Here is a 19,307-nt window from a genome sequence, read left to right on the forward strand (position 1 = left end):
TATATATATATATATATATATATATAGGAAGAAATAAGGCCGCGCTAGTCCTTTTCAATACTTCAACATCTGTTCAAACTGTGCGGTGCAGCTTCTCCAATGGCCGATCCCACGGCACAATACAGAACATGCGAAAAAACAGGAGATGCGCACAATGAGCAATGTAACAATTCCTTTATGTAATAAAACAATAGCTCACGTACAGGTAGGTTTAGAGTAATCAGCTTGCCAGCATAAATATAAGCATGGAGTGAAGTCTCTTCCACGTTGCACCAAAGCCGCAATAGCCCTTGATCCACCGTTGATCGGACCACCCACGCAAACGTCACTGGACACGCCTCTACGCGTTTCGTCACTTGATTGGACTTCGTCAGGAGGTGTGGTGTTAGTGCTGGGCTTGTGCTTTAAATACCCTATCTTTAATTAGGAATGCAGAGCAGCTGTTCGAGATCATTCATTCAAACCTATATTGGCTATTTCAGCTGCATTACTTCACGTGAAGCAAACATATACAATACTATGAGGTTACGCAAAAAAGATAAAACTCGATCATTTACAATACATTTACATATACAATTCATAAGAAAAACATATATAATTCCTATATCAATTTAATACTAAAAAATCTGTATAAAATTTTTTATATAAAAAATATATATATTTCATATAAAGGACATATATTTCACATAATGATAAAAAACATATAAAAATACAAATATCTTTCCACATACAAAAAATCTTTACATATTATTATAAAATTCAATAACCTTTCTAAGCGAACTTAGAAAGGAGGAGGGAAGCAAAAGAGAGAGAAAAAGGGGGGATTAGTCTGTGCAAATAACAATAATTTTCGTATAGATAGGTAGCTCTATTAATATATCATAATTGTACATACAATGGTATCAACTCTATACGATACTGCATAATACCGGGGCCACATACAGTCTGCCAATCCAGAGGAGCGAAGCTCAACAGCACTAGATGACAGCATGTACCTACCCAGGCATCGGCAATTACCGCAAAAAGGAGGTGAAATCATAATTCTCATTTAAACCACCCGGAGCAAGAGTCTGGAGCGTATATATCCAAAACGTCTCCCTCTGACTCAGTTTTTTAAGGAGATCACCTCCTCTTTCATTTAAAGTTACGTGTTCAATTGCCTTGAACGAAAGGGCACTGATATCTGAATTGCAGCAAGATGCAAAATGTCTCGACACGGAATGCAAGAGATTTTTATTTTTTACATTTCTAATGTGTTCAAGAATGCGGATTTTTAACAATCTTTTAGTCTTTCCAACATATCTTTTTTTACACTTACACTCTATCAGGTATATGACATGAGTCGACATACATGTCATTCTACTTTTAATTTCCCAAGAGCATTTCTTTTCACTATCCCATATTTTTTGTCTATCTCTGCATGCGTGTCGACACACCTTGCAACGTCCACATGGGTAAATATATATACATACACACAACATTTTTGTTGTACATCTATGCAAACATTTTGTATAGTAAAGTGCATGTTCAAAAGAAATACAAGGGCATGCATAGACATATAATAAATGTTACACAGTCAGATGCATGCACACTTCATTCATGCCCACTTATCTAAAAATAAAGACTTGGACAACTGAATTTGGCATGAAAGGGGTCGGCTTTTTATTTATTTGAAGAGGAAGGCCTATTTATAACTAACTCTTCAATAAAAGGTCCCTTCCTCTAAGCTAAGAAGAACGGTTTAAAATATGATCAAAATTTTATGCAAAAACAAAAATAATTGAAAATAAAAAAAAAGGGCCAACTGCCCGGAGGGACAAGGACCGAGCATCTGCCACTATCCTTGGCCACCTTAAAAATTATCGGGCCAATTTCCATTCAATGGTCAGGGCAGAGCTGATCACTCCAACCCCTACGGGGATAATAGAAATGTAAAATAAGAAAAGGAGGGCCAACTGCCCTTCAATGGTCAGGGATCGACCATCTGCCGCTAACCCTGACCAAGACACAACTCATAAGGGCAGAGCTGCACACTGTAAACCCTTACGGGGATAAAAATCGGGCAAACTGCCCTATGATGATTCATATAGATACGACAGCCAATCATAAAGTGGCATGTGGGCCCACCTGGACCGGTGATGCCGATATTCGTGAACTGATATACATGCCTAGCCACTTATATGACTAAACTGTCCTTCAACCAATACTTTCAAATATAATCAAAAATATAACCATTCTGAACCGGCCATCAATAAAGCCGACACAACAATTCAAACCTAAAAACCCAACCACTTAGGGCGGGAGGGTGGGCAACGAATCTGACTGAAAAGAGAGAGAACTTTGTAGAGCCAGGCATATATTGTATGTAGGATCACTCCCCTGATATTCCATCAGCCAATCAAATCATTACTCGCCTCACACAGCGCTCCTCCCCTTCAAAGCACAACCCCCATATGCCAGTGTCTATGAATTCATGTCACATGCCCATACCGGTAATTTTTTGTCGTTTTGGATGAACTAGTTATCCTCTGCGATTTATCTGCACATAAATAGCATAGTGAACTTTAGATTTTACAGGAAGGTAAAAACAAGATTAAGTGGTTAGTATCCAAGTAAAAGAAAACAAGAGTGCAAGAAATAAGCAAAACCTATGATATATATACTGTATATATTGTGAAAAAATGTTGGTGCTAGGACAGTGTGTAACACTAAATCAAGTTAAACAACATAAATAAACAATATACATAAATGTGGTTAAAAATTCAGTCCTTAATAAAAAAGTACATGTTGGTGCCTAGAAGAATCCACTTGTGTTGAGCGGGCAAAGCTCCTTGATGTAAAGCCCCTTACATCTGGCAAAATGTAATAGCCGGAGAGTTTGGCTGCCCAACTCAGAGGTTTTTTTTAAAGAGCCAATCACAAGGCAGGGTTTTGTCTTGTAAATAATTGCCCCATTTAAAAAAACCTCTGAGATCGTCCGGCATCCCGCACACCCACCGAACTTGCAGGGAAGTACATTTGGCTGCATAAAAAAAAAAGTGGCTATACTGTATGTGAACCCATACCAAAAAATATCTGCTCTTGTTGTGTCTTTGGTGAAGTTCCTCACAAGGTCACTGATGCCATTAGCATTTTTTAAATAGACATACATAATATAAAACAATGAATGCTTGTACATTAGAGAAAATATAAAACCGCTTATTTGAGAGTCGATTACCTAACGTATTTCGTCCAGGTGGAACTTCATCCTATCTATCCTATCAATTGATACAAATAATATATCAGTGGGGGGCTTCCCTGCCTATTTAAATCTTGAGTGGAGGTTTCCGCAGCTCTCATTGGCTGCCAGTTATCTACTGAACAGAGATGAAAGTAAGAAGGGGGGGGGGGGCAGGCTGAGATGAAAGGGAGAATGTGGGGTGAGGCGACAGAGTTAAAACAGCATGAGGGATGAGGCTGGAGAAACAGAGGGAATTAGGCAATATGGAGGCCACAGTAGGTCGTCGCATGGGGACTGACAGATCAAGCATATGACTATTAGTGTACTGGTATAGTGCTGTTGTGTCATTGTGCTGTGCCAGTCTTATGTTATTGTGTTCCTCTCTCATAGGATACAGTAGAAAGTAGAAAGTATCCCGACAAGTAAAGCCACAAACTGCTTACAATCATCCTTTACAAATACCCATCATTTAGGTTGTAGTTTATGTATAAACCATTTACAATAACAATGTTTTCCATATGCATTATTTGTTCTCTTTAGGACACACTTTTCAAATACTCCATGATAAAACCAGTAAGTGCCTTACGGTGGACAATGACCGGCTCACAGTGGACAAATGTTCAGAGTCCAACAAAACATTATGGACATGGGGCTCCAGTCATCGCCTTTTTAACCTGGAATCTCAGAAGTGCCTGGCAGTTGATCTTACTAAACCTCAAGATGCTTTGAAATTGGTCTCTTGTGACTCAAAGCTTCAAACTTTTTGGCGCTGTAGTGGTGGACACATCTATGGGGCTTCCAGATACTTACTAGGTGTAGTAAATGAGACTGTGGTTGCAACCTTAGAATCCAAAGATACGTGGAGGTCAAACAACATATCTCAGAACATATGTGATATTCCATACCATGGTACGTAGTTTTCTTTCTTGGCCCACTTTGATAACCAATGCATCATATATTTAATGTGTTTTGTTACCTTCTGTTTTGTTTTGTTTTTGCAAAAATATGGAGGACTTTTCGGTACTTGTTTCCTAGCACGGCCACACCGATTTACATCGGGGTGGTCGTGTCGGAAAAATCGGGTCGATCGCATTGCATGCGATTTGGTCGCATGCGATGCGATCGACGCGACCGACCCGATTTTTTGATTGAATGAAATGTAAATCGGGTCCCTGGGACCCGATTTTACATTGGATTCAATGTAAAATATTCCCAACCCCCCCAAATTTAACGGCGTAAACCCCACCCCACGACAGACGCCAACCCGAAGCGTGGCGAGCGCAGCGAGCCCGCGAGGGGCGGCGGTGCGCGTCCTCCGACCTTTTCATTCCCCTACTATCCACGTCGGCGTGGAGTTGAGAATAGAATAGTGTGGCGAGCGCAGCGAGCCACCGAGCCCGAAGCGTGGCGAGCGCAGCGAGCCCCGCGAGGGGACGCGTATACCTGTGAAGTTATACGCGTCCCCTCGCGGGGCTCGCTGCGCTAGCCACGCTTCGGGCTCGGTGGCTCGCTGCGCTCGCCACACTATTCTATTCTCAACTCCACGCCGACGTGGATAGTAGGGGAATGAAAAGGTCAGGGTGACGACGGGGACATCTATAATGTGAAATGGGTCATATTGGCCCATTTCACATTTTTCACATTTTCTCACGATTTCAATGTTAAAAAATATTTTAACATTGAAGCCTATGGAAAAATCGGGGGCATCGCGTCGGGACCAATGTTAATGGTCCCGACCGACGCGATGCCCCCGATATTTTACCTTTCCCGACACGATTTCAATGTAAAATATTTTTTAACATTGAAGCCTATGGAAAAATCGGGGGCATCGCGTCGGGACCAATGTTAATGGTCCCGACCGACGCGATGCCCCCGATATTTTACCTTTCCCGACACGATTTCAATGTAAAATATTTTTTAACATTGAAGCCTATGGAAAAATCGGGGGCATCGCGTCGGTCGCGTCGGGACCAATGTTAATGGTCCCGACCGACGCGATGCCCCCGATATTGTGTCTTAGCCGGCCAAATGGACCTGATTTTAAAGGAAATCGGGTCCATCATGTGGATCGTGTACCTTAACTTAAAGGTACACGATCCATAAGATTGTGGCCGTGCTAGGAAACAAGTACCGACTTTTCTTTCCCCAGGTAAGTCCCTAACAATAGGCATCCATTTTTGGCTAAAAGAGTTTCATAATTCTCCCTTTCATGGATTTCATTTCCCTCCATTAGATCATGATGATCTGATAATGAGTTTATAGTTGTTTGTAATGTGTGAGCCCCGGTCATCCATGCTCCAACTGCACCTAATAATGTTCAGCATGTATAAAAAGGGAATCTGTGTTCACAAGTAACACTAAAGAAAGATATACAGGGCCGGTGCAAGGTTTTTTGGTGGCCTTGTCAAAACCAATACCAGAACCTCAGGTGAGAGTGTGGAGGTTGTGTGTTAGAAGTTATGTTGCTTTAGTGCCATTTGCATTAAGATCAACTAGGGTGCCTCTATGTCCTTCTTAATTTTGTCATAGACTATCTGGAGCCAGTAGGCAGCTACTTAACCCCTTCCCGACACATGACGTATATATACGTCATGAGTCGGTTGCGGGGGAATCAAGCCAGCTCACGGAGTGAGCTGGCTTGAAAGAGAGCAGGTAATGGCTGTATATTACAGCCAGGTACCTGCTCTTACGGCCACGAGCGGCGAGTTCGCCGCTCGTGGCCGTTTAACCCTTTAAGCACCGCGGGCAAAGCGCCCGCAGTGCTTAAATAGCTGATCGGAGGGGGGGCTCCCCCCTCCGGCGCCGATCGGGGCCCCCCGCGGCGAGATCGGAGGGTGCCGATCGGTTGCCATGGCAGCCAGGGGTCTAATGTAGACCCCTGTGCTGTCCATGTCAGCATACCTATTACATCCTGCCTGAGGCAGGATGTAATAGGAAGTGCTGAAAATCACTATGTTCAGCCATAGAGCTCTATGGCTGAACCTAGTACAGGCGATCGCGCCCCCTAGTGGTCAAGTACAAAAAAAAAAAAATATTAAAAGTTCAAATCACCCCCCTTTCCCCATTTCACAAAAAAAAAAAAAAAAAATTAAACATATTTGGTATCGCCGCGTTCCTAAAAGTCTGATCTATTAAAATATAACATTAGTTATCCCACACGGTTAAAGGCGTAAACGGAAAAACATTCCCAACGCCAAAACTACGTTTTTTGGTCGCATCGCCTACCCAAAAAAATGTAACTAAAAGAGATCAGAAAGTCGCACATATCCCATAATGGTATTAATTAAAAAGTACACTTCAGCCCGCAAAAAATGAGCCCTCACCCAGGTCCGTAGGTGGAAAACTAAAAAAGTTATAAGCCGCAGAACATGGCGACGCGACGCAAATTAGAAAAAACTTAAAATGTTCTATTTTTTTTTTTTGTGGTAAAACGTAACGAAAACTATATAAGTTTGGTATCACCGGAATCGTAACGACCCATAGAATAAAGATAACCCATCATTTTAAACGAACTATGAACTCCCAAAAAAACGTAACCAGCGCAAAATTGTGGAATTGCGTTTTTTTTCCTTTTTACCCCACATTGAATTATTTCCTGATTCCCCAGAATATTATACGGTAAAGTAAATGGTACCATTAAAAAGTACAACTTGTCCCGCAAAAAAAAAGCCCTCATGTGTCTATATAGCCGGAAAAATAAAAAAAGTTACGCTTATTTGAACGCGAGGAGGAAAAAAAACAAAAATTAACAAAAAACGCCCGGTCGGGAAAGGGTTAATGGCATGGGGTCCATAGGACAGAATGTTATATTCCTGTAAGAAACTGTAGGGAAAAGCTGTATCCGCACCATTATCTGCGCTAATACTGCCCCTCACCCCCAAATCTATGAAGGAGAAGAATCATGGCATGGTGATAGGGGCACTACATGTCCCTGTCATTACCGGCGCTGCTATGTACAAATGGCAAAACGATACCAGGGGGCAATGTATGAAAGTTCAGTTGCGTTGACTGTTCCAACAATTGGCGCTACAGTACACTGTGGCAAAGCAATGCACGCACCTTTGAATATAATCTGCCACACTAATTCCCCTAGAGTAGTGCAGTATACAGTAATGTGCTGCCACATACACTGTGGCACAGTAATGCACGCACCTTTGAATACAATCTACCACACTATGGATTATGATGGACGGGAAAGTAGATAATGTTTAATTCGGTACAGTAACTAAAAGTACAGTAATAATGTATAGTACAATACTTACTGCCCCTTAAGGACTAGAAAAGTCTGGGTCCCTCCACACAAGGTCGCTCCAGCGCCTCTCTAAGGACATCACAGTTCTCATCGTGCAGAACCTATCCCGGATGTCATGGCTCGCCCTCTGGCCTCCACCTTAGTCCTGTTACTGGTCAGAGGTCTGTCCCGCCAGGCCACCAGTATCTTGAGCTCTCCGTGGCTGTAGGGGCGAGCACATCTAGCAGCCATACTGTGCAACAATGGAGACACTGAAGATGGCGTTCCCATGTGCATCCTGCGCCGCAAGTGCATAGTGTCCTGCGCCGCTTGTGCATAACGGAAAAAAAAGTAAATCGAAGGATCGAACTCTGGTCTCCAACAACAGAGAAAGCACAAGCACTGCTCAGCCCATGGAGATGCATGGAAAGCTTTACAGAAAAAGCAGAATTATTTTGTGTGCCTAGTTATATTAAATATATTAAATATAACATACTATACCTAAATGTGTTTGTAAAAATTAAAAAAAAATATCCTTTATGAATGAAATTTGGTCCTACAACACGCCACTCTGCGTGTTGTAGGACCAAATTTCATTCATAAAGGATATATTTTTTTTTTTTTTACAAATTTGGCACCCTTATTCACTAGCCTACAACATTTGGTGGTGGCGGCCACTGCTACTGCATATAATATAAGTATACAATTCTTCCATTCAAATCCAGCCATAGCAAAATGAGACGCACGAGCGTCTTAGATGTTCTGGAGTGGTTTTCACAGTACTGCATAACAGTTGCCCCATAGAAATCCAAAAAGTCTAGCGCTAAAAATTCAATAGAAATACAGCAAGTAAAACAGTGATATTACTGGACCAAATATATTTTCTTAGAAACAGAATCTCAAAACCTATGGTGCTGTTTTGATGGGGATTGCTCAGTGTCCCGAAACCAAAGAATTAGAAAAGAACAAAATCAAAACTGGGTATAGGCTAGAGTTAATTAATCAATAATTGGTATTTATTAATCAAGAAAGATAAGACATAAAACCTTTCATTTCAGGCCTTCTTATACAGCTATAAACAATTTTATTATTCAAGTCTGCCTATATTTGTTACTCTGCAATATGGTATTATGAGTTATTCATGTTTTTAATTTGTGTTTTTATTTTCTTAATTGTTTATAGCTATAAAGATGGCCATACATCAGAAAGACATTGCACCCAATCATACAATCTCAATGGATTGTATGATGGATTGTATGCAGATTGTGTGCGCATCTTGTGCACACAATCATACAATGCTGGCCCCAGGAGATTGGAGGATTGGTCCTCTGATCTGACGTGCTGCACGTCAGATCAGTTGGGATTGGGAGCAGATTGCATGTGCTTTTAAGTACATGCACTTTGTTATTAGATGGCTCATACCACCAGAGTCATGTGACACTCCCTCCCAGACTAGCAGAGAAGAGAGGTGCAGCTTCTGGGTGGCCCGTTGCAGTGAAGTTGCTGGGAACCACAGAAGTATCCAAGCGGCAGACGGGCAGGCGGCTGAAGAGAGTGGTGGACGTCCTTTTGCACAATTCTGCCACTACAGAGGATTGCTGCATTCGGGCTATGTAATAATGACATAACACAGCAGATGTGAGCAGATTGGTAGTTGCTGGACCTGCAAATTAAGAAAATAAATAATAAAACAGGATTTTTGGTACTCCTATCCTTTGGATCCTAGTAGGCCAGCCCTATATTTAAATGAAGCTTCAATCATACAATCATGCAGCAGATGGATTGTATGACAGATTGTGAGTACATTGTGTGTCCAAAAACCACCAAGGACTGTCGGGGAGTTGAAGGGAAAGTTGGACACAATCATGATTGTAAGATCAGTCTTGCTGATGAATGGCCACCTAAGATGTAATGCTTAACTAAATTGTGTGTATAGGTCATCCTAGATTCAGTTATGTGGTGAGGGACAAGATGTGCAGCCACTGTCTCTGGATTTGCATTTTAAATTGTTCATAAACAATTTGACGTTTCCCAAGTCACCCCAGGGTGTCACAAAATTTTCTAACCACTGCTCAAGTGTGGAGAAAAGGAAACTTATTTTGGTGAAAACAAAAATGTCCAAATATCATTTTGAACAAATAATTTTTGTTTTTAATTAACAGAGCATGCCTTTTTTAATTTGTTTTCTTTACACCTGAACCAAAAACTGGTTTCACTTTCTGTTTCTCTACTTTTTTAGTTGTTTATACAACAGGTGGAAATTCTTTCGGGAAATCCTGTGACTTTCCCTACTTTAATAATGGGACCTGGTATCATGACTGCATCTATGATGCCAGTGAGGATCGGGACTGGTGCGCAACCTCTGGCAATTTTGATGCTGAAGGGAGATGGGGAGACTGCTTGAAACCAGGTGAGCCCTGTCTGTTTTTTTGTCGGTTGCTTTAATTATCTGATCTCTGTAAATGAGTGCATGTGTCAAGCAGGAGGTATTCCTAAGGGGTGTACACACGGTGCGATGTACATTCTATTCAATCCCAATTTGATCCCAAACGAATTGAGATTGAATCGCATGGTGCTGTGTACACATTCGATTTAGACTATATAGTACAGATCTGTACTATATAGTCTTGCCTGCACAGTCTATTTTTCTATTCGGTATCGATACCGTGGGGCCACATCGGGATGGAATAGAAATCGGATGCATTCGATTTCCATTTGATTTTGTTTCGTTATTGCTTATACAGTAGGAGCAAGTTTCATCTTTGCTCCTTTGGTCATGGCTAGCCATGGCTATTCTATTGTTCTCAGCTGCAATACAATACGTATTGCAGCTGAGAACAATAGAATAGCCATGCCTAGCCATGGCCAAAGGAGCAAAGATGAAACTTGCTCCTACTGTATAAGCAAAATCGAATAGAAAAATAGACAAAATCGAACCGTGTATACGCCCTATTAGTGTGCTGTGGGTAATTAGCTCATAGATTAGTAAATGGTTCAATGCCAACTGTACAGTTTAGGGTTTCTTTTAATTTTGGACATGTCTTAATTGCCAGATCGCTAAGAAACGTTCCCTGGTTTGGATATTAGGTGCACATTTCACTTTGGGAAAGAGGGGGGGGACTGGACTGCACACCATATTATTAAACATAATGACAGGTGCTACCAAGTTAAGGCTTCTAGTACCATACAGGAAAAAAGAACAATACTGATGCACACTCTAGGTGCTAAGAACACTGATAGTAAAAATAATTTTGATAACTCTTACAATTAACATGGAGTATAATTGAAGTTCTTAGCACACATTTGCGCAAATATGTGGGCCCATCCACCGCGTCCAGGTGAACTTCATTAGATGGGTCCCTAACATTTCTAATACTAACACATTATATATATTTATCTAGGTCTTACCTTCAAATAGAGCCCATATTAACATGCAGTCAGCAATGTAGGAACCTGTGCTAATTAAAACACCTGAGGGTAGATGGCACATTTCACTTTCTATGTAGCATATACTTTAGGCAACTACTGTGTCAGGTAAATTCCAAGAACAGATGATGACTATAGATAGATTCTGTTTATTTTGTAGTGAACGATTGTAATCACACCTGGGCTCAAAACACTGAACTCCAGCAATGCTACCAGTTCAATGCACAAGCCAGCCTGAAGTGGAAGGAAGCCTTCACGTCCTGTAGAAGCCAGGGTGCAGACTTACTGAGCATTTCCAGCCTTGAGGAGCTGAAATACATTACTGGTAAGTACCTTATAAATGATGAAGGTGTATGTTTTGGTTACAAAGACCATATGATTAAACTTTTTTCAGTACTGCGGACATGTAACTAGTTAGGGTCTGATTGTGGTATATGCACAGTTGGCTGTTGCTGCAGGTGGCCACAGAAGCCGGACTTACCACCTGACTGTATCCAATCAATTAATGCAGAGGTTCCTATGTGCCCACCAGTGATTTTACAGTCAGCTGCTAACTTTAGTATCTTCACTTGCCCCAACTCCCTGCTAGGTGCAAATAGATCACTAACTGGTTAATGTTTCCCTATATGTAATACTCAGTGCTACATACCCAACACATTTCACTGGCACTACTACAAGTCAGGGTGGTTATGTACAATTGCTTTGTCACTGCCCAGTCTAGCCAAGTTCTGTTCCTCATACATACATACATACATACAGTGGCGTAAGTTCATACCAGGTGCCCTGAGGCGACAAAGATGGTAGTGCCCCCCACCCACACACACACACACTACTACACATACATAGCATCAGTGACCCCTAGATCTACAGACAGCACCTGCAACCCATAGATAGCATTGGTTACCCCCCACATATACTACAGATATTATCGGTGGCTCCCAGATCCTACAGACAACATCTTTGACCCCATATACCACAGACAGCACCTTTGACCCCCAGATGTCACAGATAATATTGGTTTTGCACACCATAATGCCCCTTAGACGTACACACACAGAGTAATGCCTATTACACATTGCGCCACACACCGCGATGCCCATTGCACGTTTTGCCACACACCACGATACTCATTAAACACTTAGTCACACACCATGATGCCCATTACATGTTTGGCTATACACCACGATGCCCATTACACGTTACACCACACACAGTGATACCCATTACACGTTACAACGCACACCTTGTTGCCCATTACATCTTATGCCAGGGCTTGCCAATTTTTTTTTAAATGTAGGCATCAGGATGAAAATGTTGGAGCCAGACAAATTTAAAATAGGTATAGTGCACACTGAAGGCACACGCCCAAAATTTACACCATAATATTACATATTATACCCATGCCATAATGACCATTACACATTATGCCACACACCGTAATGCCCACTACACATGCCACACAACATAATATCTATCACATATTATACCAAACACCGTAAATGCCCATTGCACGTTATTCCAAACACCGTAATGCCCTTTACACATTATGCCACACACTGTAATGCCCATTATATATAATACTACACACCGTAATGCCTATTACATATAACTGCTGCTTACCAACATGCTCATTGCCACGGGTGTCATTGTTGATGCCAAGGGTTTCAATGTTGCATGCTGTATGCCAAGGGGGTGCATGTTCTATGCCAGGGGTTATATTCTCTGCCAATGGTTACATGCTCTCTGCCAGGGGATACATGCCTCTCTGCCAGGGGGTACATGCTCTCTGCCAGGGGGTACATGCTCTCTGCCAGGGGGTACATGCTCTCTGCCAGGGGGTACATCCTCTCTGCCTGGGGGTACATGCTCTATGCCAGGGGGTACATGCTCTCTGCCAGGGGGTTCATGTCTCTCTGCCTGATGTATACATGCCTCTCTGCCAGGGGATACATGCCTCTCTGCCAGGGGTACATGCTCTCTGCCCAGTGTGTACATGCTATCTGCCCGGTGTGTACATGCCTCTCTGCCAGGGGGTACATGCTGTCTGCCCAGTGGGTACATGCTCTCTGTCAGGGGATACACGCTCTCTGACACATGGTTTCTGACGGGGGGGGTACATGCTCTCTGTCAGGGGATACACGCTCTCTGACACATGTTCTCTGCCAGGGGGTACATGCTCTCTGCCCAGTGGGTACATGCTCTCTGTCAGGGGATACACGCTCTCTGACACATGGTTTCTGACAGGGGGTACATGCTCTCTGTCAGGGGATATATACGCTCTTTGACACATGTTCTCTGCCAGGGGGTACATGCTCTCTGCCCGGTGTGTACATGCCTCTCTGCCAGGGGATATATGCCTCTCTGCCAGGGGGTACATGCTCTCTGCCCGGTGTGTACATGCCTCTCTGCCAGGGGATACATGCCTCTCTGCCAGGGGGTACATGCTCTCTGCCCGGTGTGTACATGCCTCTCTGCCCGGTGTGTACATGCCTCTCTGCCCAGTGGGTACATGCTCTCTGTCAGGGGATACACGCTCTCTGACACATGTTCTCTGCCAGGGGGTACATGCTCTCTGCCCGGTGTGTACATGCCTCTCTGCCAGGGGATACATGCCTCTCTGCCAGGGGGTACATGCTCTCTGCCCGGTGCTCTCTGCCCGGTGTGTACATGCCTCTCTGCCAGGGGGTACATGCTCTCTGCCCGGTGTGTACATGCCTCTCTGCCAGGGGATACACACTCTCTGACACATGGTTTCTGACAGGGGGTACATGCTCTCTGGCTGGGGCCTGGGCGCCACTGTCCCCCCTTTTCAGTTTTGTGCTCACCTAAGTCAGCTGAGCTGCTGCTATTCTGGCTGCCTTGATCGCTGCCTGGGGCCCACCTATACATAGTTAAACACCTGCAGTCACACACTTATTCAGTCACACGCATGCACACATTTATACAGTATAATAGTTACACACACACACACACACACCATGCCGACGAAGGGCCTGCCGTTTAGCCCCGCCCCCTTTTCGGACAGCTCCTGTGGAGCCTGCTGCAGTGCTGGGCTGTTTCATGGAAACTCTTGGGAGGCTGGTGAGGGGGTTGAGCTGAGATCAGCAGCTCCCTCTTTATCTGGCAGCCCTGCCAGAGGAACTGACTGCACTGAATTACAGTGAAGAAGAAACTAAAAGTAACCTAAAGCTTCCAGCAGCCCTGAGCTTCCAACAGAGAGGGCTGCTAGGACCTGTGTACTAGTTTACTTTCAGTTTCATCCCTGTACATGACACGGCTGCAGCTGCGTGCAGCAGCCGTGGGAGCTGTGCTTAAGTTGCCCCAATAGTTGTTGCACTGACTGGCTCCTTCTCTCCTGTGACAACTGCGGCAGCAGGTATGTTACTGCTCACTGCAGAAGTCACAGGCTCCTGCTGCCGGCTCCTCTGTGCCCCCCTTGGAGCTAAAGCCCAGCGGCCAATGTCTCCATTGCCTCCGGGAGTTACGCCACTGCATACATACATACATACATACATACATACAAACATATATTATACTAGTAAGCCCGCTCAAAGCAAAAGCTAGTCTGCTACGTTGTGATTGCCCTTTGTGTTTGTGCATCAGTGAGAGAAAGAGATGTAGTTTCACTTACTGCCAACAGATGGCAGTGATTCAGTGACAAACACATATATACACATACATACACATACATACATACATACACAACGATACATAAATTAGCATCTGCATTTGCTTTTGATACAAAAGCTTCCCATTTGTGTCCGTGAATAGAGATCGGTGCAAGCTATGGGGGAATAAAGGGTCAAGTTACAGATGGTTATGGTATAAATGGTAGACAATGTCTAGTTCAACAGTCATTAGGTCGACCACTAATGGCCGACAGTGACTAGGTCGACACCTCGAAATGGTCAACATACCCAAAGTCGACATTGACAAAAGGTCAACACAAGCTTATGGTCGACATAGAGGTGGTCGACATGAATAAGGTCGAAATGAGTTTTTCCCCTTTTTTTTTTTTGGTACATATGTCGACATGGACACAGTATACATGTACCACGTCCCCTCGCATGGCTCACTGCACTCGTCATGCTTTGGACATGGAGCCTCGCTGCGCTCAGCTCACTATTATATTGCCACTCTATGCCCACTTGCATAGTATGAAAAACCACCTTTAAAAAAAAATGTGAAAAACTCATGTCAACCATAAAATTGTGTCAACTTTTTGTCAATGTCGACCTTGAGTATGTTGACCATTTCAAGAAGTCGACCACTAGTGATCTACCTAGTGACTGTCAAACTAGACATTGTCTACCCATTGACTTCATACCGTTACTGATATGTCCACAAACACATATTTCAAATTGCTCCCATTAGCCCCATTTAGCCTGCCACCGCGGTAGGGGGGACAGTACTGTCCACGGTAATAGGGCAATGGATAAACTTCGGTACACTGTATGCAATCAGAGTGTATTCCCTGTATAGATTGCCTGCTTTTCATTATATTCTGTGTATATTTCTGAGCATGTACCCAGATGCGTAGGGGGTGTTTAGACTTCACCATATTTCAGTAATGTTTATGTTAGTAGGTAGTGACTCATTATCAGCAGATCTTATCCAAATATTGTGCATTTGGTACTTCAAGTTCTGAATGACTCATACTGTATATTTTGCAGACCTATAACTCAAGACTGCTCATTTAAACTGATGCAGTTACTCATAGAAGACAACAACATCAAGCTAGAGACACTCGACAGAGAAATAAAAACTCTAGACAAGACTTTAGATCCCTACAAAAAAGAGGAACACTTTATAAATCTAGCAGAGCTCACTAGTTCAAAATTAAGAAAGACAGAAACCACAATTATAGAGAACAAGAGAAACAAAATACTCAGGGATAAGTTTAACATCAAAAAACCAATTGATAGAAACAAGAAAAGACCACACACCACCTTGAAACATAAACATCTACTGCCTCTGCCAGTACAGACAGACCCCCAAAAATTCACCAATAGGAAGACTTTGACCTACCAACAATATATGTCCAAGATTCACAAGCACATAGAAACAAGCCAAGACCTACCTAAACCAACCGAAAACTCAGAAATTAACGACGAAAACACCACTACAGACTCGGACACCTCATTCTCCATCCACGAGACAGAAGAAATTCCCAACTACCCCAGACTAGCAAGACTATCCCTAGGCCTGGGGTGGAACACCAGTGACATCTCAAACATCTCAACCCACATAGTAGAAACACAGTACCCCACCAGCCCGTCCAGACAAATACCTACACAAACACATTCACCTGACAGGACAAACACACGGGACTCCGACGTAAATAAAGAACAAGACTCACTGACAAGCTTCTCAATACATCATAGTCTAGAGACCGAAAACACTGACATCGCTACACCTACACCTACTGATCATCCAGCTGGAACCACCGCAGTGACCACACCCAGGACAGAAACTACACCGCAAACATGTGCAAAATACCACCCAGTTTTTTTAGGGAACCCGCCACCCAGGACAACACAAACACAAAGGAAGACCGGCAAACGCACTACAGCTTCAAAAAAACAAGGAGGGGGTGTAGGGGAGGAGAAAAGAAACAGAGTCAGGACACAGAGACACAACTAGGGAAAGGAATTTTCAACCTCAGTAACCATACACTGACACCTGACCATTTACGTTTACTGGACAAAGGTTTAAAATTCGCACCCACGAACAAACTAGACAAATTCCAAACCTACCTAGACCTACACAACTTCACCCGCAAATTAGCCCTTAAAAAATACTTTTCCTCAACAATACCAACACAAGTAAGAAACGAAACAGACACATACAAACACACTAGCTTAAAACCACCATCCACCTTCTACCCTAGTCACATGAACGGTCCACAAATCAATGCATTCACAAAAATGGTCGAAAAAGACCTAGAACAATTACACCTCCACAATACCAGGAACAACCTAACCAATAAGGAATACTCCGCCCTGAAAGATCTACAAGACTTAAGGCCCCCATACACTGTGCGATTTTCGGCCGATTTCACCCGATGTCGGCACTTTGGGCCGATAAATCGGGTGAAATCGGCCGAAAATCGCATGTGTTTGACATCTGATCTGATCTGATGCGCGGTCCCGTGCGCATCGGATCTGATCAGGTAGTCGGACCTGCTGAACATAGGATATATCGGCATCTGACCCATCATGGGCACATCGTGGGTGCTTTTGCACCTATGATGCATCAGATCCGATATATCTATATGTTTGGACCCTCCTCTCGCCCCCCGCAGCACGCATACATCACCGGAAGCAGGAAGCCGCCGCAGCGTCCTGTGGGCTGTCACTAATGAAGTGAGCACTGACTGAGCGCACTGAGCGGTAAAAGAAGCAGTGCTCCGTCTCCTCTGGGCTGAGCTCCGGCAGTGTACGGCACCTGATTGCCTGCACGGCTCTCTGTAGACTCCAGTGTTATAAGAATTTAACACAGGAGTCCACAGAGAGCCGCGCAGACACCGTACGCTGCTGGAGCTCAGCCCGGAGGTGACAGAGCACTGCTTGTTATTTATTCCCACAACAACAATCCCATCCGTGGTACACTTCCCCAGCACTATTTATCATACCCATAGCAGACACTACCCTGTTAATCATCAGCAGTGCACAGTTCATTAGGTTTATCACGCTCTTTGATTTATTTTAGCACGTGTGTCACCTAACCGCTTTCCCTCCTCTCCACATCGCCCTTTTCACCTCAGCAGCACACCTCCCCAAGCAGGGGGACACATTTATTACTACACATACACACAGACCTCGCTCTAGAGAGGACACACTATCAGATGCACAAACATTCTGCACTCACCCTCCCCGGAAACACACAATAGTCTTCTATACAAACTAATTAATTTATCACTCACCTCCTGACAAACATTTTTTGGCATATACTTGCAGTATATTATAAATTTCTAGACCTCCACAATACACACCTCTAGTACATAGCCTCCACAGGTACACATAATCTTATAACCAGATATCACTCTTTTCACAGTAGGAACACACAGCATCACAGGTTTCACCCTACCTCTATGACCACCTAACAGGTTAACATATATAAAATTCAATGTTCCAAGTACTAATTATCTTTCAAACCCCTTTCCTTACCAATCCACACAATACAGCCTTCCTTAACTGAATACTCATTATTATATAATCAACTCTCCCATAGATCTCACAAGCATTATTTCCATATACATGGACACGCTCCTCCTCTCCCGCAGAACAGGCACATAGAATATATGTGTACACACACACATATATGTGCTTTCTTTTATTAAAAATACCTTTCCAACAATCATTGCCCCATTTTTAAGCAATCACTCTGTGATTAGAGATCCTTTCCCCACTCCCAGCCTCATTTGGTCTTATTTGCAACATTGTATTTAAAACTGTAACTAGTCCTGTAACCAATTTATACTGTCAATTAACAATATATGTACCCCAGTTACATTACTGGGGGGCTACAGTTTAGGAGCAGCCCTGCTGGGGCAGTGGGGGTGGGGGGCTACACTGACAACTAGAAATAATTATATTACTAAAAATATGATTAAATCAATATTATTAATATAATATTAAAATAAAAACTATAAAAAAAATAGAAACCGGCTCCAGGTCTCCTGGCACAGGGGACGTGGGCTCATAGGGACAGCCTAGGATCAGGGACTCTGCTGACAGCTCAGGGCCGCTGACACTGTGCGTCAGATAAATCACATGTGATTTATCTGACGCAAATTGGATGTATAAAACGGCACATCAAGTGTAAAATTGTATGTAGGTCTCCTGGGAAGCTGCCGGGGAAGTTCAAGGGAAATCAGATGCAATTTACAGGTCAGATAAATCTTACTAGTGTATGGGGGCCTTTACATTCCATCATAATCAAACCTGCTGATAAGGGTGGAGGTATTGTTGTTCTGAACAAAGAGGACTATCTCACAGAAGCACACAGACTACTCAACGACGAACAGACATACAGTAAACTAACAAGAGATCCAACAGAACATTTTCAAAGAGAGCTAGAAAAACACATACGATCAGGACTACACACAGGAATATTGAACCAACAGGAGTACAAATTCATCCAGAAACAGCACCCGGTAATCCCAGTATTCTATTACCTGCCAAAGATTCATAAAGACCCCATACACCCACCAGGCAGACCAATAGTATCGGGCATTAATTCACTCACCACCAACCTGTCAGAATACATAGACACATTACTGCAGCCATACGTACAAACACAACAATCTCACCTGAAGGACAGCACACAAATCCTCAACAAACTAAAAGACATCAAGTGGGAGGAAGACATGTGGCTAGTAACATCAGACGTCACTTCATTATACACCGTAATAGACCACCAACAGGG

General features: G+C 43.2%; 1 protein-coding gene across 1 annotated transcript in view; it reads left to right on the forward strand.

Moving 5' to 3' along the window:
* The window catches only part of LOC146020679 (lymphocyte antigen 75-like), a 39,948-nt gene that overhangs the window by 11,462 nt on the left and 9,179 nt on the right, over positions 1-19,307 (forward strand). The window contains exons 2-4 of the mRNA XM_083153971.1: positions 3,761-4,129; positions 9,691-9,861; positions 11,038-11,202. Of these exons, the coding sequence (XP_083010097.1) occupies positions 3,761-4,129; positions 9,691-9,861; positions 11,038-11,202 (705 nt within the window). The remainder of the gene's footprint in view (positions 1-3,760; positions 4,130-9,690; positions 9,862-11,037; positions 11,203-19,307) is intronic.

The sequence above is a fragment of the Crinia signifera genome, chromosome 7 (genome assembly GCF_055691185.1).
Source record: "Crinia signifera chromosome 7, ASM5569118v1, whole genome shotgun sequence".
In the NCBI taxonomy this organism is placed as follows: Eukaryota; Metazoa; Chordata; class Amphibia; order Anura; family Myobatrachidae; genus Crinia; species Crinia signifera.